Here is a 23,661-nt window from a genome sequence, read left to right on the forward strand (position 1 = left end):
TTAGGTACAACCTGGGCTGCACACCAAAACACAAAAAAGTCTTCAATAAAATGAAAGTAAATTATACATATTGTCTTCAATCACTGAGGCATTTTTAACTGACCTAGGCTCTCACCAGATTCCTAGTAGACTTCCACAGCAAAATGCTCATTTTACAGATATCAACAACCTTGATGAGAAGTGTCTGTACCTTTAAATAAAACCAACCAATATTTCTTAAGGACCCATGTTGCACACAGTTCTGTCCTCTAGGCCTTAGAGATTCAAGAGTTCCTCGGGTTTAATTGGTCATTGTGTCCAGAGAGACAAGAAGTAGAGAAAAAGCCAGGACCCAATTGTAACGGTAGCACAAAACTGGCACAAAAATGCTTCATAATTCCTACAAATAGGTGAAGATTAGAGCCACAAAGCATAAACTATGAAAATGAGTTTGGAGGGTTTAATTAGAAAAGTACAAAAGTAAATGAGCATACATCCTCAAAATTTTCTTTAAATGGTCTCAGGGCAAAATAGTGATGGTTTATATGAGAAAAACATTTCAATTCTTCAGTGGTTTCTTTAATGAGTAATTCTGAAATAAACCTCTCCTGGATCTGTAGGTAAAGAAAATATTTTATATATCACTCAAAATAGAAATTAACATACTGAAGTTGAAAGTTAGTGTTCATTCACTGAGACAGAACAAGTGGAAATGTAATTTCTTGAAAATAACATTAGAAATTGCAACAGGATTAGTTTTTGAATATAAATGGACACATGCAACTTAAAATGTGATAGGTGCTTACCTAAGGTTTTAATAAAATAAATAAGTTGTAGTTAGTTTAAGCATTAGCCTAGATAAAATCTCAAAGAAAATAATGTGATAATAGCACAATTCCATTCTCCTCTATAGGAACATCCAGTTTTCCCATACTATGTCTGTGGGTTCATATTTGGACTCTCCATTCTGTCCCATGTGCTGTTGTGTCTATTTTCTTTTATCAGTACCATGATTTTATTACTATATGTTCAAAGTATAGTTTTAATCAGGTAGAGAAATGTTTCCAGTTTCTCTTGGTAACTCTGTAGCTCTTTTTGAACCACCTTGGTTATATTGGACTTTTGGTTTTCTTTCTTAATAATTCTATGAGAATTTCAGAATAGTTTAATATATTTTAATGAAAATAACATTATAAATTTGATAAGGAATTGCAATGACTCAGTAGCTGTCTTTATGTATTTTAACATTGATTTTTCCAATGCATAAACTGACTTATGCTCCCACCAACAGTGTGCAAGTGTTATTTTTCTCCACATCCTTGCAGACACTAGATTTCATTGTTCTTTTTTGATAATTATGTTCTATAGTGAGCTGTTTGAATTTGCATTTTTCTGGTAATTCACATTGTCAAGGAATTTTTTATATACCTGTTGGCTATTTGAAGGTCATCTTTTTAGTAGAGTGTATTCATGTCTTTTGCCTATTTTTGTAATGGAGTCATTTATTTTCTTACAATTGAGTTCCTTATTTACTCTGATTATTAGCCTTTTTTCAGATGATGGTTTATGGTTTGCAAAGATTTTCTCTCATTCCATATATTGACTCTTTGTGTTTATTGTTTCCTTGGTTGTGCAGAAACTTTTCAGTTTTCACTAATTTGACTTTTTTTCTTTTTTATCCCAGCAATATTTCATATATATATATATATATATATATATATATATATATATATATATGTATATATATTTGACAGCAGAATGCATTACAATTCTTATTACACATATAGAGCACAATTTTTCATATCTCTGGTTATATACACAGTATATTCACACAAATTCGTGTCTTTATACCTGTACTTTGGATAATAATGACCATCACATTCCACCATCATTAATAACCCCATGCCCTGTCCCTTCTCCTCCAACCCCTCTGCCTATCTAGAGTTTGTCTATTCTTCCCAGGCTTCCCCTCCCTCTTCCACTATCTTGTTGCTTATGTTTTTCAGATCACATCTTGAAAAAATACCCAGACCAATATTGTTTAGATTTCCCCTATTTTTTCTAGTAGTTTTACAGTTTCTGATATTACATTAAGTGTTTAATCCATTTTGAGTTGGTTATATAAGAAACCAATTCCGAGATTGTGTTCATGAGATTTTATCACATAGTTCATTATTAGTACATAGAAACATTGATTTTTGGTGTTGATTTTGTATTTTACAACTTTATAAAATTCTCTAATTAGTTCCAGTAGTTTTGTTAATGGAACAAATAGTGACAATTTCACTTCCTCACATAATAATTATGACTAAGACTGCAGTACTGTGTTGAAAAAAATATGGTGAAAATGAATACCCATCCGGCTTTCAACTTTTCACCATTGGGTATGAGGTTCATTGAAGGCTTTTCATATAAGGCCTTTTAAAAATATTTTTGTTTTAAGATCTATATGACATTAGGGTGTGTTTTGATATATTAGATATACATGGGGTGCAAGTCATTAAAATTTTGATCCCATTCTTGTTGTTAAACAATGTGGAGTTACCCTAGTCATGTATTCATATGTAAACTTAGGAAAGTTATGTATGATTCATTCTACTTTCTTATTTCAATCTCCCTCCCTTTTCTTTATTGCCCTTTGTCTAATCAAATAAAATTCTATACTTCTCCTCCTTACTCTTTCTTGTAATGAGTTAGCATCCATATCTCAGAGAGAATATTTAACCCTTGCTTTTTTGAGACTGACTTATTTCACTTAGCATGATATTGACAAGTTCCATCCACTTACTGGTAAATGTCATAATTTCATTACAGTTGAGTAATATTCAATTGTACATATATACCACATTTTTTTAAAATTCATTCATCTGTTAAAGGGCATCCAGGTTGGTTGCATAGCTTGGCTATTGCTAATTGAGCTGCTGTATACAATGATGTGGCTGTGTCACTGTAGTATGTGATTTAAAGTCCTTTGGGTTGTTATTGATTATTATCTCCTTACTTCTTATTGGTTTGTTCTGATTTTCTATTTCTTCATGGTTCTGTTTTCATAGGTTGTAAGGCTCTAAGAAATTATATATTTCTTCTAGATTACCTAATTACAAGCATGAATTATGCATAGTAACGTTATTGTCCTTTGTGTTTCTGTGGTATCTCCTCTTTTACATATGATTATGTTTATTTGAAGTTTTACCTTTTTCTTAATCTATCTAATGATTTTTGACTATCTTTTAAAATAGCTAAAATTATAATTTTTATTGTATTTCCAGTCTCAGCTTAATTTGCTTCTGCACAAGCTTTGGAATGTTGCATGTTCATCTTTTTTTGGTCTCAATGTATTTTTAGTATTATTTTTATTTGATTCATTGGTTGTTCAAACAACAGCATGTTGCTTAATTTCCATGCACTTGGAATCTTTGTAAATTTCTCCTGTAATTATTGATTTCATAACACTTTATTCAGAAAAGTTTACATGATATGACTCCAAACTTCTTTAAATAGTTAGAAATAGTTTTATGGGCTAACACATGATATTTCTTGGAGAATGTCTTCTGTGTGCTTAAGAAGAATGTGTATTCCAATGTTTTGAGATAGACCGTCCCTTAGGTCCGCTTGGTCTTAAGTGTGACTTAAGAACAATGTTTCCTTATAGATAATTCTGTTTGGACAATCAGACTATTGGTGAAAATGGAGTTTAGAAGTCCCTTACTTTTATTGTATTCTCTCTCTTCAGGACTTTTAATATTTATTTTATCTAATTTACAATTATTATATCCTTGGTGAAGTTGGCATCATTATTATATAATGATTTTTTTCATTCAATTTTATGATTTTTGACTTAAAGTTTATTGTAACTGGTGTAAGTTTTGTTAATCCTGTTCTCCTTTGGTTTCCATTCTCTTTGGACAGTCTTTTTCCATCCCTTCCCTTTCAGTCTCTAAAGTCTTTAAAGATGAAATAAATCTTTGTAGTCAGCATTTAGTTGGAGCTTGTTTTCTTATCTGTCAGTCATCTATGTCTTTCAAATGCATACTTAATTCATTTTCATCACAGGAAATTTCTGATTGGTAAGAACTTAATTTTTTATTCTTTTTTGTCTTTGTATGTTTGTTTGTTTTGTTTTGTTTTGCTTTTAGTACTAGATATTGAACCCAGGAGCACTTGATCACTGAGGTACATCCCAGGTCTTCTTTATTTTTTAAAATTTTGAGACAGGGTGTCATTAAGTTGCTTAGGGCTTCACTAGTTTTTTAGGTTTTTGTAGATCCTTTGTTATTTTATTTCTTTTTATGTTTCCTTTGGTATTGGGCATTTTTATTTAGCAATAGAAAGAACTATATTTTACAGAATGTATTTTCTCACTTAATATAATAGTTCATTTTAAGGAAGGTCTTAAGATGTAGGCAATAAGAAGGAGCATTTCTAAATTCAAAAATAAATGAACGAATAAAGCAGAAAAGTATAGAAAATGAAATTATTATATATTACAATTGGTATGGGAAGGGAGGGTGATGTTAGTGTTACATATACAATACAATCTAATGGTTGAAAGAATATTAATGAGAAGTATTGAACTCAGTTTCTGTCTGTATAAAATAACAGAAAGTACCAGTCATTATTTAGGTCAGCCTCCTAATTCTCTGCATGTAGTAACCAAACTTCAATATATATGACGATACTAAGATCTTGAGATCAGTAGTTAAAATGGCTACATCCAGAAAGCTTTTGAAACAATTTGCATGATATAAATCTTAATAAAAAAATAACCATGTTCAGAGGTTATTTTTTGTGAAATACATTCTTAAATGATTATTTGAATACTCAGTACATATTGAAGGTTATTTTGTATTTATGTATATTATATACATACTTTTGCTCAGGTAAAAATTTAAGCATTTATTCAAAATACACTTATTTTAATCACAATACTGAAGTGTTTACTTCTTATATTAGACTAGGAAATTAGTTATCTAAATTTAAGTTCTACTGTTTTTTCTTCAAACAAATCTGACAAATTTTCCAATCCCACCATATATAATGCTTCTTCAGTCTACCCATTTTTACCAGTGGCCTCTGTGTCTCCTCTAAGGCTTGGGAATTCTAAATATGACAGTTCGAAAAGATATTGGATTTATATTAAGACCTAAAGGCATTTGTTAAAGCATAATTCTAATTTACATCTAGTTTAATTATCCCTCTTAGAAGGGGATGTACTTCTTGTCTAGCCATTAGCATGCTAAGCATAGATGAGGATATCTTTAGTTTAGAGAAAACCATGGTTAAACCATATTTCTTAAAGATTTAACTGTGCTTTATCATTACACTTAAAATGCTTTAATGTTTTCTATTTGTTCTTCAGAATTAGTCTGATTTCTTTGAGAAATGATGTTTCTAATTAACTTTCTTGAAAAAGGCACTCTCAATATTGCTATGCTTTCCATTGAACATAGAATACAATTTCACTTTGATATAACAATATGCCTTTTCTTCAGAGCTTCTTAAAGGTTAACTAAATTGGATTACTTTTACATTTCCAAAATGAATAATCTTTACAGACCAAGAAAATAGCATACACATCAAATGCATCAGGACTCAGGATAATATAAGAAAGCACTAAGAACAACTATAGGCAACATTTATAGCTATGCTTTTAATGCAGAATTGAAGTCTTTCCTCCCAAAGCTCAAAATATCCTTAAAGGTTGAGCATCCTTAATCCAAAAATCTCTGAAATCTGAAATTTTTTAATACTAATGTGACACTACAAGTGGAAAATTCTACACTTATCTGTTGTGATGGATTATAATAAAAATGCACAAAGAATATTTCTCAAGATTACCTTCATCTGTGTATATAGATTGAATATAAATACAAATGAATTCTGTCATATTTAAAATGGATCTCGGGGGAATCCAACATGGCGGCGGGTGCGGAGAGATCAAGTCTCTGACCTCTTCAGCTGTGTGGGCATAGGGAGTCTTAAACCGTCTAAGTGGTGTTTGCTCAGGATCACTAGGCAATGCTGAGCTGACGTGGCTCTGGGGCAAGAAGTCTGGGCCTCTCAGAACACACACAGAGCCCGGATCGGCTGAATTCAGGCTCCCATTCACCTGTGCAGACAAACCACTGTGACTCAGCACTAAATGATCCCGAGGAAACAACTGGTTGGCCTTTCTGAACCTGCAGAGGTTAATACCAACCGAGCCTTCATAGGCAGTGGCCACACGATTGAGACAGGGCTTGGGAGAGCCATTAAGGACCCACCCATTGCATTGGTCACCCAGCAAAGGGAACGAACTGTCGCCATTTGCATGGGATACCACCATGGCAGAGAACTGATGTCACCAGAATGTGGTAGAGGAGATAACCTCATTGAAACCAGCAACGGCAGGTGTGTAAAGCCCTAGCTTTCCCTCTCCACATAGCGGGGAAACCATAAGGGCCCCTCCCAGCTCTCCTGTGAGCGCAATAGTCAGACCAAGGGAATCAGGAGTGGCGCAGACCTTCGGCGCGGGACCCCGGCTACCGCTCCCACCAGTGCTGACAACTGAGGTCTCTTGCACCAGCTACTGGGGGCGTGGCTACCAGAGGGCAAGCAAAATACGCTAAGGGTTCTCAGCCCCAAGCTCCACAAACTTAGGGTCTTAGGGAATGGCTAACAGGGAGAGTGTGCCCAGTCGTTCAAGAAAATAGGGCTCCCGGGAGCAGCAGACCTGGCGTGTAGCCAGTATTGTGGTGCGCATCACTGGTGAGCGGGGCCTGGCTTGAGGAAAAGTGGGGAAGTAACTAGACACAAGAAAAGGCCCTAGGCACTCAGGATTGGAGACCCGCCCAGTCTGGGAGGAGGAGCTGATGCATAGTGATTGGTTCCCTTGTATTGAGAGGAGAAGCTTGGCCCGGTGGGCACAGCTCCACCTACTGGAAGAGAAGTTAATCAAACTCTAAGAATACATTTATTAATTTTTTTAATTTGTTTTTTTTTAATTTTTGTTTTTTTATTTTTTATTTATTTAATAATTATTATTGTTTTTTATTTTTTATTTTTATTTTTTGATTTTTTTTAATTTTTTTCTTTTTTTATTTTCTATTCATTTTCTTTTGTCTTTTCATTTCTTTTCAATTTCCTTTTTCCCCCTTCCTTGAATTCTACCGGTTTACTCTCATTCTCTTTAGTGACTTCTTCCCTTCCCTTCTAATACTTTTCCTCCCAAGCATCAAATAAATTTATAGGAGAAAACAGTAACTCAGGAGTCAAACAGAACAAGAAGTAACATGAGCAGCATGAAAAAGCAAGGAAGAAAAGGAGTACAAACAATGCAGGACAGCTTAAATATTCAGGAGGACTTATGGGAATCAAAAAAATAGTCAAATAAAGAACTCAAGGAATAACTTAGATAGATGGGATCGAATCTTAAAGAGGATATGAGACAGCAAATTCAAACAATGAAAGAACACATTGAAAATGAATTACATAAACAGATAAAAGAAGCAAATAGCATCTTTATCAAGAGATAGAGATTATTAAAAAAAATCATACAATAATTCTAGAAATGAAGGAAACTATAAACCAAATTAAAAACTCAAATGTGAGTATCATTAACAGAGTGGAGCAAGTAGAAGCCAGAACGTCAGATAATGAAGACAAAATATATCATCTTGAAAAGAGTCTAGCAAACTCAGAAAGGCTGGTAAAAAATCACAAGAAAAACATCCAAGAGATATGGGATAACATAAAAAAAAACCTTAAGAGTCATAAGGATAGAGGAAGGTATAGAGGTTCAAACCAAGGGAATGAGCGACCTGCTGAATGAAATAATTATAGAAAACTTTCCAGAAATAAAAAAGGAAACGGATGTACAAATTGTAGATGCATACAGGACACCAATCATTCAAAATCACAGTAGATCAATGCCAAGACACATTGTTATGAAGATATCCAATATGCAGAACAAAGAGAAAATATTAAAAGCTATAAAAGAAAGGAGGCAGATTACATTAGGGGTAAACCAATAAGAAAAACAACAGATTTTTTATTACAGACACTGAAAGCAAGAAGATCCTGAAACAATGTATATCAAACACTGAAAGACAATGGATGCCAACCAAGAATTTTGTATCCAGCAAAATTAAGCTTCAGGTACAACAATAAAATAAAAATCTTTCATGATAAACAAAAGTTAAAAGAATTTGCAGCCAGAAAACCAGCATTGCAAAGCATCTTGAGCAAAACACTACACGAGGAAGAAATGAAAAACAATAATCAAAATCAACAGTGGGAAGGACCTCAGTAAAGCCAGAGGGTGCAGGGAAGCTAATCATGGAGAAACAAACCAAATTAAAAAAACAAAAACAGATAAAAAAGGTAAATAATCAAACATGGCTGGAAGTAGAAACCATATATCTGTAGTAACTCTAAATGTTAATGGCTTAAAACTCTCCAATAAAACAACATAGACTGGTAACATGGATTAAAAAAACAAATCCAACAATATGCTGCCTCCAGGAAACACGTCTGATTGGAAAAGACATACACAGGCTGAAGGTGAAAGGTTGGAAAAAAATATACCACGCACACGGTCCTGGTAAGCAAGCACGAGTGGCCATCCTCATATCAAATAAAATCAACATAAAGACTAAGTTAATCAAAAGGGATAAAGAAGGACATTATATACTGTTAAAAGGAACCATTCACCAACAAGACATAATAATTATCAATATTTATGCACCAAATAAGGGTGCTGTGATGTTCATAAAACAAATTCTCCTCAAGTTCAAGAATCAAATAGACCACAACACAATAATTATGGGTGACTTCAACACACCTCTCTCACCATTGGACAGATCACCCAAACAAAAGTTGAATAAAGAAACTATAGAACTCAATATCACAATCAATAACCTAGACTTAACTGACATATATAGAATATATCAACCATAATCAAGTGGATATACTTTTTTCTCAGTAGCACATGGATCCTTCTCAAAAATAGACCATATATTATGCCATAGGGCAACCCTCAGTAAATATAAAGGGGTGGAGATAATACCATGCATTTTATCGGATCATAATGGAATGAAACTGGAAATCAATGATAAAAGAGGGAAAAAAAATCCTATATCACATGGAAAATGAACAATATGTTACTGAATGACGAATGGGTTACAGAAGACATAAAGGAGGAAATCAAAAAATTCTTAGAGATAAATGAAAATACAGACACAACATATCAGAATCTATGGGACACAATGAAAGCAGTTTTAAGAGGGAAATTCATCGCCTGGAGGCCATTCCTCAAAAAAAGAAAAAAAACAACAAATACATGAGCTCACACTTTATCTCAAAGCCCTAGAAAAGGAAGAGCAAAACAACAGCAAATGTAGCAGAAGGCAAGAAATTATTAAAAGCAGAGCAGAAATCAACGAAATTGAAAGAAGAGAAACTTGAAAAAATTGACAAAACTAAAAGTTGGTTCTTTGAAAAAATAAATAAGATTGACAGACCCTTAGCCATGCTAACGAAGAGAAGAAGAGAGAGAACTCAAATTACTAACATACGGGATGAAAAAGGCAATATCACAACAGATGCTACATAAATACAGAAGACAATTAGAAATTATTTTGAAACCCTATATTCCAATAAAATAGGAGATAGTGAAGACATCGATAAATTTCTTAAGTCATATAATTTGCCCAGACTGAGTCAGGAGGATACACAAAATTTGAACAGACCAATATCAATGGATGAAATAGAAGAAGCAATCAAAAGACTACCAACCAAGAAAAGCCCAGGACCGGATGGGTATACAGCGGAGTTTTACAAAACCTTTAAAGAAGAATTAATACCAATACTTTTCAACTTATTTCAGGAAATAGAAAAAGAGGGAGCTCTTCCAAATTCATTCTATGAGACCAACATCACCCTGATTATGAAACCAGACAAAGACACTTCAAAGAAAGAAAATTACAGACCAATATCTATAATGAAACTAGATGCAAAAATCCTCAATATAATTCTGGCAAACTGGATACAAAAACACATCAAAAAAATTGTGCACCATGATTAAGTAGAATTCATCCCTGGGATGCAAGGCTGGTTCAATATACAGATATCAATAAATGTTATTCACCACATCAATAGACTTAAAGATAAGAACTATATGATCATCTTAATAGACGCAGAAAAATCATTCGAAAAAGTACAGCATCACTTTATGTTCAAAGAACTAGAAAAACTAGGGATAACAGGAACTTACCTCAACATTGTAAAAGCTATATATGCTAAACCTTCAGGCTAGCATCATTCTGAATGGAGAAAAATAGTAGCATTTCCTCTAAAATCTGGAACAAGATAAGGATGCCCTCCATCACCTCTTCGATTCAATATAGTTCTCCAAATACTGGCCAGAGCAATTAGACAGACAAAAGAAATTAAAGGCATAAAAATAGGCAAAAAAAGAACTTAAATTATCCTATTTGCAGTTGACATGATTTTATACCTAAAAGACCCAAAAGGGTCTACAAAGATACTACTAGAACTAATAAATTAATTCAGCAAAGTGGCAGGATAAAAAATCAACACGCATAAATCAAAGGCATTCCTGTGTATCAGCGACAAAACTTCTGAAATGGAAATGAGGAAAATCACCACATTCACAATATCCTCAAAAAAATAAAATAAAATACTTGGGAATCAAAATAACAAAAGAGGTGAAAGATTTATACAATGAAAACTACAGAACCCTAAAGAGAGAAATAGAAGAAGATCTTAGAAGATGGAAAAATGTACCCTGTTCATGGATAGGCAGAACTAACATCATCAAAATGGTGATATTACCAAAAGTTCTCTATAGGTTTAATGCAATGCCAATCAAAATCCCAATAGCATTTCTTGTAGAAATAGATAAAGCAATCATGAAATTCATATGGAAAAATTAAAAAAACAGAATAGCAAAAGCAACTCTAAGCAGGAAGTGTGAATCAGGCGGTATAGTGTACCAGATTTCAAACTATACTACAGAGCAATAGTAACAAAAAAAGCATGGTCCTGGTACCAAAACAGGCGGGTGGGCCAATGGTACAGAATAGAGGACACAGAGACCAATCCACAAAGTCACAACTATCTTATATTTGATAAAGGGGCTAAAAGCATGCAATGGAGGAAGGATAGCATCTTCAACAAATGGATCTGGAAAAACTGGAAATCCATATGCAACAAAATGAAACTGAATCCCCTTCTCTCGCCATGCACAAAAGTTAACTCAAAATGGATCAAGGAGCTTGATATCAAATCAGAGACTCTGCATCTGATAGAAGAAAAAGTTGGCTCTGATCTACATATTGTGGAGTCAGGCTCCAAATTCCTTAATAGGACATCCATAGCACAAGAGTTAATAACAAGAATCAACAAATGGGACTTACTTAAACTAAAAAGTTTTTTCTCAGCAAGAGAAACAATAAGAGAGGTAAATAGGGAGCCTACATCATGGGAACAAATTTTTACTTCTCACACTTCAGATAGAACCCTAATATCCACAGTATACAAAGAACTCAAAAAATTAAATAATAAGATAACAAATAACCCAATCAACAAATGGGCCAAGGACCTGAACAGACACTTCTCAGAGGAGGACATACAGTCAATCAACAAGTACATGAAAAAAATGCTCACCATCTCTAGCAGTCAGAGAAATGCAAATCAAAACCACCCTAAGATACCATCTCATTCCAGTAAGATTGGCAGCCATTATGAAGTCAAACAACAAGTGCTGGTGAGGATGTGGGGAAAAGGGTACACTTGTATATTGCTGGTGGGACAGCAAATTGGTGCGGCCAATTTGGAAAGCAGTATGGAGATTCCTGGGAAAGCTGTGAATGGAACCACTATTTGACCCAGCTATTGCCCTACTTGGACTATTCCCTGAAGACCTTAAAAGTGCGTAGTATAGGGATACTGCTATATCAATGTTCATAGCAGCACAATTCACAATAACTAGATGGTGGAACCGACCTAGATGCCCTTCAATAGATGAATGGATAAAAAATATGTGGCTTTTATACACATTGGAGTATTACTCTGCACTAAAAAATGACAAAATCATGGAATTTGCAGGGAAATGGATGGCACCATAGCAGATTATGCTAAGTGAAGCTAGCCAATCCTTAAAAAAACAAATGCCAAATGTCATCTTTGATATAAGTACAGCAACTAAGAACAGAATAGGGAGGAAGAGAATGAGAAGAAGATCACCATTAAACAGGGTCGAGAGGGGGGAGGGAAAGAGAGAGAGAAGGGAAATTGCATGGTAAAGGAAGGAGACCCTCATTGTTATACAACATTACATATAAGAGGAAGTGAGGGGAAAGGGGGAAAAAACAAGAGAGAGAAATGAATTACAGTAGATGGGGTAGAGAGAGAAGATGGGAGGAGAGGGGAGGGGAGGGGAGGGGGGATAGTAGAGAATAGGAAGGGAAGCAGAATACAACAGACACTAGTATGGCAGTACGTAAAAAAGTGGATGTGGAACCGATGTTAAATATGCAATATGTATACAGGGTAAAATTTGGAGTTCATATTCTGCTTGAATCAAATGTATGAAATATGATATGTCAAGAGCTTTGTAATGTTTTGAACAACTAATAATAAATAAATAAATAAATAAATAAATAAAATGGATCTTATCCTCATCAACCTCATGAATATGCAAATATTTCAAAAATACTAAAAAAATTATAAAGTATGACAGTGTGGAAATTTAGAAACTTTTGGTAACAATACCTTAGTAAGTACCCAGAAATCAATATTTATATTACTTAAAATAGTTGCCAAGCTCAAAAGGTCTCAAGACCTGGTCTAACACCAGATGTTCTGTTATTTCCAAAGAATAGATATGGTTGCAGTTGATTCTGGTTGTGTTTGTTCATTGTACCATGTGCTTTTCCTTTTTTGCGATTTTTCTCAGATCTTGATTATACTAGAAAACACATTTGAAAAGTTCAAATGAGGGTTTTTTGTACAAGTATATATGCCTTCACTATGCAACATCATATTGACTTCTTAACATAGGAATTCAACACTACTTATTCACAAAATCATGAATTTTCTTTCACAAAATGACAATATTTTAAGATAGAAGTGTAAGTTTTATAAATAAGATTTACTTTTAGGATGTCACAGATTCTTGAACATCATTTGCATCCAAAATTTGTATTAATAAAGAGATACTTGTATTATTTGTTGATGTAATCTAGTTGCTAGCCTTCCAAATATACACTTCATTCTCACACTGATTCTTTCTCTGATTCAAAAGACATTTATGGCTGTTTCAATTTATGCATAGAAATATTTCCAGGTAGTGGCCTATCATTAACTTATTTACTCATTGATTCAAAAGAGTCATGCTTATGATATTTAAAATGAACATTAAAACACCTACTAATATTTTTTATTGTAATTCTATTCATTGTAACATTTAATGATAAGTTGTTTAATTAATCATGTAAAACATTGCATACTAATTATGTAAACAAGATTTACAATGTATTTTTGAAGAAGTGATAAGATCTACATGAGCTGAGCTTGATAAACTAATGATTCTTTAAAAGCATAGAATGTTTCAGCCTAAACATAAAGTTAAGCCATACTGCCTGCAGAAATTTGTCAAAATACAAGAGTCATGTAATGTTTAATAGATAACCCTGATAGGAAGCATATTGGTGTTGTTTTATGTGGTGTGTATTTATGATAGTGAGCTTGAACTAATGGATTTTTTATTGCAATTAAAATTTAAAATTCTCCTTTTACTACTCAGTACAGTTACTAGTTCAATATTCAAACAAAAAATTCTATTTACTGCATTTTTACAAATCAATTTTCCCTACTAGTACAAATAACCTGATATCACCCATGCTCAATGTGACTAAAAATGTCAGAAACAAAATATATTTGACAAAAAGAACATATAGCATGAGATTATATTATTAGTCAAAAATGAATTATTAGGGGTTTGTGGTTGTGGCTCAGTGGTAGAGCACTTGCATGCTGTGTGTGAGGCAATGGATTTTATACTCAGCACCACATACAAATGAATAAATAAAATAAAGGTAATGTGTCTGTTTACAAATAAAAATATTTTAAAGTGAGTTATTAGAAAAACTGCATTTTACAAGAAATTTTATTTGCATTTGCAAATGTTCCTCACTAGGTTACCTAAGGCCCCTTTTACATCCTTATTCCTTAGGGTATATATGAAGGGGTTAAGTGTTGGTGTCATTACTGCATAGAAGAGAGCCATGAACTTGGGCTGGTCCCTTGTGATAGAGGAGGAAGGCTGAAGATACATGCTAATGGCTGGACCATAAAATAAGGAAACTACAATGAGATGAGAGGAACATGTACCAAAGGCCTTCTTCCTTCCCTCAGAAGATTTAATCTTAAATACAGCATGTCCAATACTAGCATAGGAGGCAAGGATTAAACATAGAGGAAAAGCTAATATAAAAATACACACCACAGACAGTGCAAGCTCATTAGCTTCCTTTTCACCACAGGCAGTCTTTATCAGGACTGGAATTTCACACAACAAGTGATCCAGTTTATTGACACCACACAATGGCAATTGTAATGTAAGAGTGGCTTCTGAGAAAGCAAAGATCACTCCAGTCATCCACATAATGGATACTAGCAAGATGCAAGTGCGTTGATTCATGATGAGGGTGTAGTGCAGAGGTCTGCAGATGGCCACATAGCGGTCAAAGGACATAATAGCCAAGAGCAGACATTCAGTGCCGCCCATTATATGGAATATATAAAGCTGAATTATACACCCAATATAGCTAATGGTCTTCGTAGAGCTTCCCAGATTAAATAGCATCTGAGGAACAATGCTTGTGGTATAACACATGTCTAGAAAGGAGAGGTTGGTGAGAAAGAAATACATGGGGCTGTGGAGACGAGGATCTAATTTGGAAACTAGAATGATAACAATGTTTCCCATCAAGGCCAGGGGATATGTTATGAGAAGAATAATGAAGAGGGGAAGCTCTAGCCAAGGTAGGTCTGCAAAGCCTAGTAGGATGAACTCTTCAGGATGACTTTCATTAACTATTGTCATTCTCTTCAAGTTGTCTCACCTGTAATAAGGAAGTAGCAAAAAATTAGAAATAGTTACAATTAGTTAAAAAGTATAACTATATATTGGCCATACTATTATAGAGGATAGTGTGCAATAACTCTAGGAGGAAAAAAGGCAAAGGTCTGTAGCAAGGTGACCAAATTCCCATTCATGATACTACAAGAAATGGTACTTACAATAAAAAATATGACATTTCTCGAGCAAAAATTGGGAAATATAACATATTTAAATGGAACTTATTGTTTGAAGTCATCTCATTATAAGGCTATTCTATAGCTATATTCTATCAGGAAAAAGAAAAGAAAAGAAAAATTTCAGAAGTGTATAGCCAGAGTTGAAGCAGGTAATGAGGTGAGAAGGAGAATTAGCATCCAAGTAAAGATAACTACTTTTCTGTAGAAATTTCAAGAATATGTTCGCACTTCATGTAATTAAAAATGTAAACATGACAACCATATAAAAATAGCTAAACATTCTGCATCTGAATTACCTCCTTTGAATAATAAATGCATACAATAATGATCTCCTTATAGTGAAAATTCAATTGCAAATAGAGGTAACTATGCTGGGGAAACCACCAGTCAGTGGTTTTCAATCTTTGGCTGCCATAAAAATCAGCTAGGAAGTCTGTTTACTGATTTTTATCTCCAGGTCTCTGCTAGAGCAGCTTTAGCATGGAGTCTTGGAATCGCATGAATCCTTTTCACAGGCAGGGTTGCAACATTTCAGAAATGTTAGAAAGAGTAAAATATCAAGATAGTTATAGTAGAAGAATTAACAAGAAATTTAGAACTCTGAGAATCATTATTATAGGCTTATCCTCCTCCAACAAGTTGGTGATATAGTTAGACCATCTCCATGGGGAGTAAAAAGTCTTTGGATTTAATCGGTTCTACTAATTACTTGGAATTGAGTAAGAAATCAAGCACTTCCAACATCAGTTTCTTCAGGTATAAATTGAGTGTGTGAAGGTACAATGACATAAGTTTCACCATGCTCAAGAATTTGTGTAATAATAAAATGTTGGCATGGATGTGGCAGAAAAAACACAGTCCTACATTGTTTGGTTTGCAAATTTATGCAACCACTATGGAAAGCAGTATGGAGATTCCTAAGAAAACTTGGAATGGATGAGCATTTTACCCAGTTATACCATTCCTCATTATGTACCCAAAAGACTTAAAATCAGCATACTACAGTGATATAGCCACATCAATGTTTATAGCAGCTCAATCTATAATAGCTAAGCTATGCAACTAAAATTGGTGCTCTTCAACAGATGAGTGGATAAAGAAAATGCAGTATATATTTACCATTTAATATTACTCAGCCCTAAAAATGAATGCCTTTATGACTTTTGCTGGTAAATTGGTGGATCTGAATAATACTATGCTGAGTGAAATAAGCCAATCCACAACCCCCCCCCAAAAAAAAACAACAGTCTAATGTTTTTTTTTTTTCTGATATATGGATACTAACACACAAAGGTTGGAGAAGGGGAGAATAGAAATTCAGTGGATTAGACAAAGGGAAATGAAGGAAAGGGAGTGGGGAGGAGAATAAGAAAGACAGTAGGATGAATCAGTAACTTTCCTATGTTCATGTGTAAATACATCATCAGTGAAATCACATAATTACAACCATAAAAATTGGATCCTACTTAGAATAAGTTATACCCCATGTATGTAAAATATGTGAAAGGCACTGTACTGTTATGTATATCTAAAAAGAACAAATTAAAAACACACATACACACACAAAACAAATAAATTTGTGCGTACCCTCTTCCTTGCATGAGTATTACTTCAGATTCTCATTATTTGTTCTTTCATATTGTGTTTTAGGTAATCTATCTATCTTGTAGGATTTTTTTCATTTATCAAGATACTTTGTCATTTTTTCTTAATAAGATAATTTGAACAGGTCCTAGTGATCCACTAATCATAGATAAATACAAATATATTTTTGAATTCCACATCAATTGCTGTCAGGAGAAAAGTTAATATCTTCATACAGGCCCAGAGATTTCTTAAAATACACAAGGAATTTTGTGTTTCCAGGAAACATTTATTTATTCTTTTGGCTGAAAGTTATATTGAAAACCACAAAATTAATGAGCTGAGTAAAACCACATGTTGAGAGAGATGAATTAGGTAAAGAAGCTTTTGTTTAATATTGTGAATTTATAAAACACACTCCACCACAGCATCCTGTAAGAAGGGGAATATTTAGAGGGGAAGTTAGGACAGGGGCCCAGCAATAAAATTTGGAATCACTCTGCTAGTAAATTAGCAATTTCAAGGTACCATTCTCAGAGTTACAAAGCACAGTTTTCAAATTCTCTATTTCATTTCATCTTCAGTGCCACTTGTAAGGAATCATAGAAAGCTACTCAGAGTTAAGATGTGAATGTTGCCTTTTGATTATATACTGTCCTAGTCCAGAAGAAATAACAATGGTAAAACAATAATAAATCCAAGCAATGTGGTTCTTAATGAACCACATTTGACAAAACTGTAATAAGGTTTTACATCTACTAAATTAGTAGTACTCACCCTACCCTAGACCTAATGACAAAGGAAATTTTACTATCTATAATTTAGGATATTGTTAATCATTAATTTTAGAGTCTCCTAATAACTGGAAAGGTAAAGGTAAAGATCAAAATGTAATCAATGCCTTAAAAGAGGTAGTGACATATCAAGACTATGAATTTGGAGTTTGAAGATTTCAAACAAAACAAAACAGAACATTTGTACTGCAAGATTGTTTTCTGAAATAGTGTGATCCCTAATCTTTATTTAGCTCTGTTACTCAAGATGTTATAGAAGCACAGAGAATTTAGGAACAACTCTGGGCCTAAGTTTTCATTCACATAAAAATACCATTATGTGGAAAGGATAATAAATAAGCCCAGTCAGAATTATCCTATTGATATATTGAATTTTCTAAAAATTAAAGTGAACCTACATTATTAAATAATTGCAATAGAACATACATGTTTTCTATTTTTAAAACATTATTATATTCACATAATATCTTTTACTGTGATGGACCATTCTTCAATTATTTTCCCTAGTCCTTTTTTTATGTGAAAAAAAATGCTTTCTTGAAATATGCTCCAATCTTCAATTTTTTTAAAGATGGATTTTTAATTTTGTCCTCCAGAAATTTTTCTATAATTTATTATACCTAAGTGTGATGACAATCACCCTTCCAGTATGCTTTCTGCAATTTTTAAATTTGTATTATTTTGGATTTTGTTCACATTTTCTCTTCAGTAAGTATGGTTTTTGACTGTTAATTGTGCTCTCCCTGTTCTTTTTTTCTGTATATTTGCCTAGAGACAGAACAGTAGGTATACCTAATCCATGCAAGTCACTCTAAAATATATTTAAGGTCATTTATTATATCCATAGAAGTCTCATCTTTTTCAAATCATTCTCATATTTCATTACTTTTAACTCTTGGATTCTATGACCTTTGGATCTTCTACTTCCAGTGATTTGCCATCCCTATTTCACTATATGGGAATCTATTTATGCTGTATTCTTATTGACATTATCTTCATATATACTTCATATTTTCTTTTTAGTATATCTTGTTTTTACTTCATTTTCATCCTATATTATTTAATTTATACTTGCAAGGTACTGTTTAGCTTTATACAGAGTAGAAGATAACCCAGAAGAAATACAGGTTATTTTCATCTGACCCAAACTCCGATTGAAAAATATGGAGAAATCAACCCATGAAATTTTGAACATATATTAAAATTGATTGATATGAGATGGTCATGTAATTGACTGAAAGCTTCATACCTCATTCTAGTGGTTAATGTCTGTCAAAAATATCTTTGCTTTTAATGCTTTTACACTCAATTAAAGTGAGAGTCTAGGAGAGACATTAATTGCAAGTCTACACCAGTTTTTTGCAGAGCCACCGAACTAGGTATTTCCAAAAGTTAGAAAAGGCTTTCTGAAATGAACTACACTCTGCCTTTTATATGTGTGTTTTTTTATTATGATGTACACACATTCCAACCTCCTCTGAAAACAAGTACCTTTTACTTACTGTTTTCTGATATTCTTCAATGTAAAGGAAAGGTGAGGAAGTATACTTGAATTTTTAAATTTTGAGAGGACAGAGAAACTTTAGTTCATAGATGCATATTTAACTATTAGCTTCAAAGCAGTTAATTTTCTGTTGCGGGTGCCAAAGGAAAAAAGACTAGGTTAGGAAGGCAAAGTAGGAAATATGCAGAGTGCTTTCTGAGCATGCTATTTACATGTTATTCATGAAAACTCTTGGGCATTCTTTTCACATAGATCATTCATTTATCCTGCTCCCAGGTGAGTGATCAGAGAAAAATTTGGGGGACAGAGATCTCTATGGAACTGTTTTTTTGTACAATTAGTAGATAACTATCTACTGAACTAAGATTGGGTGTCAGACTCTTGGATGTTAGATTTGTTTACGATGAACTTATTCAATTACCCAACAAACTGAATGCCAATGTCAAATGGAATACAATTAAAAATAAATAAATAAAAAGAACAAGGATACAATTAGAGTAAAGATAGTTTGAATAAATGATTCAGGGGAATTTATATGAAAAAATAAATTCATTGAATGTCTTACCTCACTAATTCTTACAATAGCTCATCTAGATTTAATTATTTCTAGTAGCAATAGTAAAGGAGCAGAAAATGAGTTTGAAAGACAAGAAAAAAGTAATCTTTCCCATGAGAAGTATTCAAAAAAAATTTAAATAAAAACTTCACAATATTTGTTTCTCTAACTAAAGTATGTAATTATGATTTTCTAAATTTATAATGTCTGAAGTGAGAAAAATCTCTTCTCATATGTAGACAGAATTAATATTTTTAAATTACATGTATTATATGAAACTACATTATTTAGAAAAACAAAATCAAAGACATTGAATAGAATAGACAAGTGGTAATCTTTTCCTTTGACTACTGTCTCCAATGGTATGAAATTCATCTTCTTTCTCTAAAGGTAACCACTAATATTATATGGATGTGTGTTTTATGCATTATAAATGCAATGACTATTTCTCAGTCCACATTTCTTTTCCTAGATTCATCTTTTATCCATATATATATACATATATGTATATATATATATATATATATATATATATATATATATATATGGATAGAGCTTCAAAACATAAAGTTCTAACAACTTTATCATATATATAATTGACTTTACTCATGATTTATGAATATGGGCAGTTCCCTTTCTCCAAAATAGAATGTGACCTCCCATTGAGCAATGAAAGAACAGAATTTAGCAAGATAGGGAACAAAGAATTAACACTAGAATAAGCTGATTGGTAGAAATCACCTTATTCTTCAGATTTCTTTTCCTTTCCTCCTCCTCCTCCTCCTCCTCCTCTTTCTCCTCCTCCTCCTCTTTCTCCTCCTCCTCCTTTTCCTTTCTTATTATTTCTTCTTGTATGAACAGAGGGAACCTCCTTATTACACTGACCTGCGTAGGACATAATCTCCTATTTTAGGAAGAACAGTTCTTTTTTTTTTTGATCTATCTACTTTCTTAAAGGTTCTGTTTGACTATATGGTATTCAGCATAAATGATTCCATTTTTGGCTTGGTTTGGTCTTCTGGTTCCATGTGCAGGAAGTTAGTCCCAAATAATGGTCTCCCATATATTTCATTTAGTACTTTCTACTGTGTGGTTACCCTAAAGGTTACATCAAGAAGATTTTTGTATCTGGCTTCTGGTCAGGTTTAACTGATGGGAGTCACCATGTGAGCATTCAAGAGTGAAAGAACAGCTAGTTGGGGGTATATTCTCTTAGTTACTTCTCAGATGAACCTGTGAGACTGACTTTGTTGCTCAATCAAAGGACAAGATGCTGGAGGTGGCCATGTATATTCAGACATTCTCTCTCTGATTTCCAATACTATCTCTTCTTTTTGCTACTTCATGCTTTGGTTTGCAAACAAATCTTTTTTGCAAGCAAAACTGGTTTGCTCCCCACTCTTTCTATTAACAGGGTAGTGCTTATAAAATACACACTTAGAATACCCTTGTAGGTATTTCTCAGTCTGTCCCATACCTGTGTAAATACTTCCTTTATGAAGCTACTCTCGATGTCATAGTTGGAGTGTGTCATCCCTTCTCTTGGAGACATTACAAGCAGATTGAGATAATTTCCTGCTTCAGGATTCTGTTTTACTTCTGTTTTTTTTCCTTGCATTTTATATATTTTTTAAATTGACAGAGAATATCTATCTACCACTTACAATATGCACATTGTACTATGACTAAACTTAGCTAATATATGATAGCTACTTAACACAGTTGAGGTTTTGTGGAGAATACAGGATGTATACACTGTCTTAGCATTTTAAAAGATGTATATTTTTAACAAGTCACCAAGTTGAACAACAGATCATTTGGACATAGTCATTCAATAACTGAGATTTAGTATCCTTTTACCAACATCTTCCAACCCATGATCCTCAAATACCTAGCCTCTGGTAATCACCATTATACTCTCTACTTTTACAAAATCAAATGTTTTATTTCACATGTAAGTGGTAACATGTATTTATCTATCTGTGCATAGCTTACTAAAGTTAATACCAAGAACTTCACTTCCATTAACATTCAAAAATGACAGGATTTCTTTATTTTTTATAGCTAAGTAATTATATATGCAATATTTTTTATATCCATTAATCCAAAGATGGAATCTTAGGTCGATTCTGATTTTGTCTATGGTCAACGATGCTGTAATGAATATCATTATATTGATTTAATTTCCAATAGATATAAACTCAATGGCAGGATTGCTGAACCTTATGGTAGTTCTACTTTTTTGATAAAAAAAACCTTACATATTTATTTTCCTTGCTTATGTTTTATTCCTTTCTTTACAAGAACTTATCAATAAATGCCAAAATTGTTAAAAAAATACATTGAGTTTTATAAATCTTAGTTCTCAGTATGGACCATTTTACACATTATGCACTGGACTCTGTGATCATGATCTGTCAGATAACAAGTGCAGGAAAATGTTCCCAATAGCTTTTTTTTTCTAAAGAGAGAGTGTGAGAGAGAGAAGGAGAGAGAGAGAGAGAGAGAGAGAGAAGGAGAGAGAGAGAGAGAGAGAGAATTTTAATATTTATTTTTTAGTTTTTGGCAGACACAACATCTTTGTAGGTGGTGCTGAGGATAGAACCCGGGCCGCACGCATGCTAGGCGAGCACGCTACCACTTGAGCCACATCCCCAGCCCCCCAATAGCTATTTTTTTCATTTCATTTTATTTTGTAAACTAATATATAAAAGTTGTACAGATTTATGTGGCATCATGTGATATTTTGATACATGTATGTGTTTTATATACCCAAATAAGAGTAAATGTATCAATTTTTTAAACGTTTATCATTTCCTGTAGTAAAGTTTATCTTTTATGAAATACACAATATACTATCTGTAGTCAGCCTACTGTGCCAAAGTACACTAGAACTTATTACTCCTATGTAACTGCTACTAAGCACTTGTTGACAAAGTATCTGGCTTCTGTTCAGGTTTAACTGCTACTTTAACTTCTACTCAGCACTTGTTGACAAACCACTTCTTGTTTTTCACTTCTTCTTACTTTCTAGCCACTGGTTATGACTGTTCTACTATCAATTTATGTGGGAATCCACATGCCAATGAGATAGTGTCTTTCTTATTTCATTTAATATAATGACTTCTAGTTTCATCCATGTTATTGGAAGTGACAAAATTTTATCCATTTCTTGTGGCTGAATAGTATTCCATTGTGTGTATGTACATTTCTTTATTGACTCATCAGTGGATGACACTTATATTGATTCTATTTCTAGGCTATTATGAACAGCAGTGTGGTGAGTGCAGATGTCTTTTAGGCATACAGATTTCAATTCTTTTGAACATAAACTCAATAGTTTCATTGCAGGATCATATGGTGATTATGTTTTTAATTTTCTGAGAAATCTCATACTTTATAATGGCTGTACTAATTACATTTCCACCAAAGAGTGGGAGGGTTTCAGTTCCTCCACATCCTCTCAGGAACTTGTTACCTTTTGTCATTTCGGTAATAGCCATTCTAACTATAATGAGGTAAATATCTCATTGTGATTTTTTATTTCATTTCCTTGATAATTAGTGATACTGTGTATTTTTCATATCCTAATGGTCATTTATATATTTTCTTTAGAAAAATATCTATTTAGGTTTATTGAGCATATTTTTTCACTTTTCTTTATTTTATTGATTTTAAAAAATAAATGACAGCAGAATGCATTAAAATTCTTATTACACATACACAGCACAATTTTTTATATCTCTGATTGTATATAAAGTATGTTGACACCAATTTGTGTCTTCACACATGTACTTTGGATAATAATGTCTATCATATTCTGTAGTCAGCCTACTGTGCCAAAGTACACTAGAACTTATTACTCCTATGTAATTGCTACTCAGCACTTGTTGACAAACATTTAACTGCTACTCAGCACT

At 33.2% G+C, this 23,661-nt stretch overlaps 1 protein-coding gene across 1 annotated transcript; it reads right to left on the reverse strand.

The window, feature by feature from the left end:
• Positions 1 to 14,149: 14,149 nt before the first annotated feature.
• LOC143400857 (olfactory receptor 2B11-like) lies at positions 14,150 to 15,088 on the reverse strand. The gene has a single exon (XM_076857831.1). The coding sequence runs from the start codon at positions 15,086 to 15,088 to the stop codon at positions 14,150 to 14,152; it is 939 nt and encodes a 312-aa protein (XP_076713946.1).
• Positions 15,089 to 23,661: the final 8,573 nt, after the last annotated feature.

The sequence above is a fragment of the Callospermophilus lateralis genome, chromosome 6 (genome assembly GCF_048772815.1).
Source record: "Callospermophilus lateralis isolate mCalLat2 chromosome 6, mCalLat2.hap1, whole genome shotgun sequence".
In the NCBI taxonomy this organism is placed as follows: Eukaryota; Metazoa; Chordata; class Mammalia; order Rodentia; family Sciuridae; genus Callospermophilus; species Callospermophilus lateralis.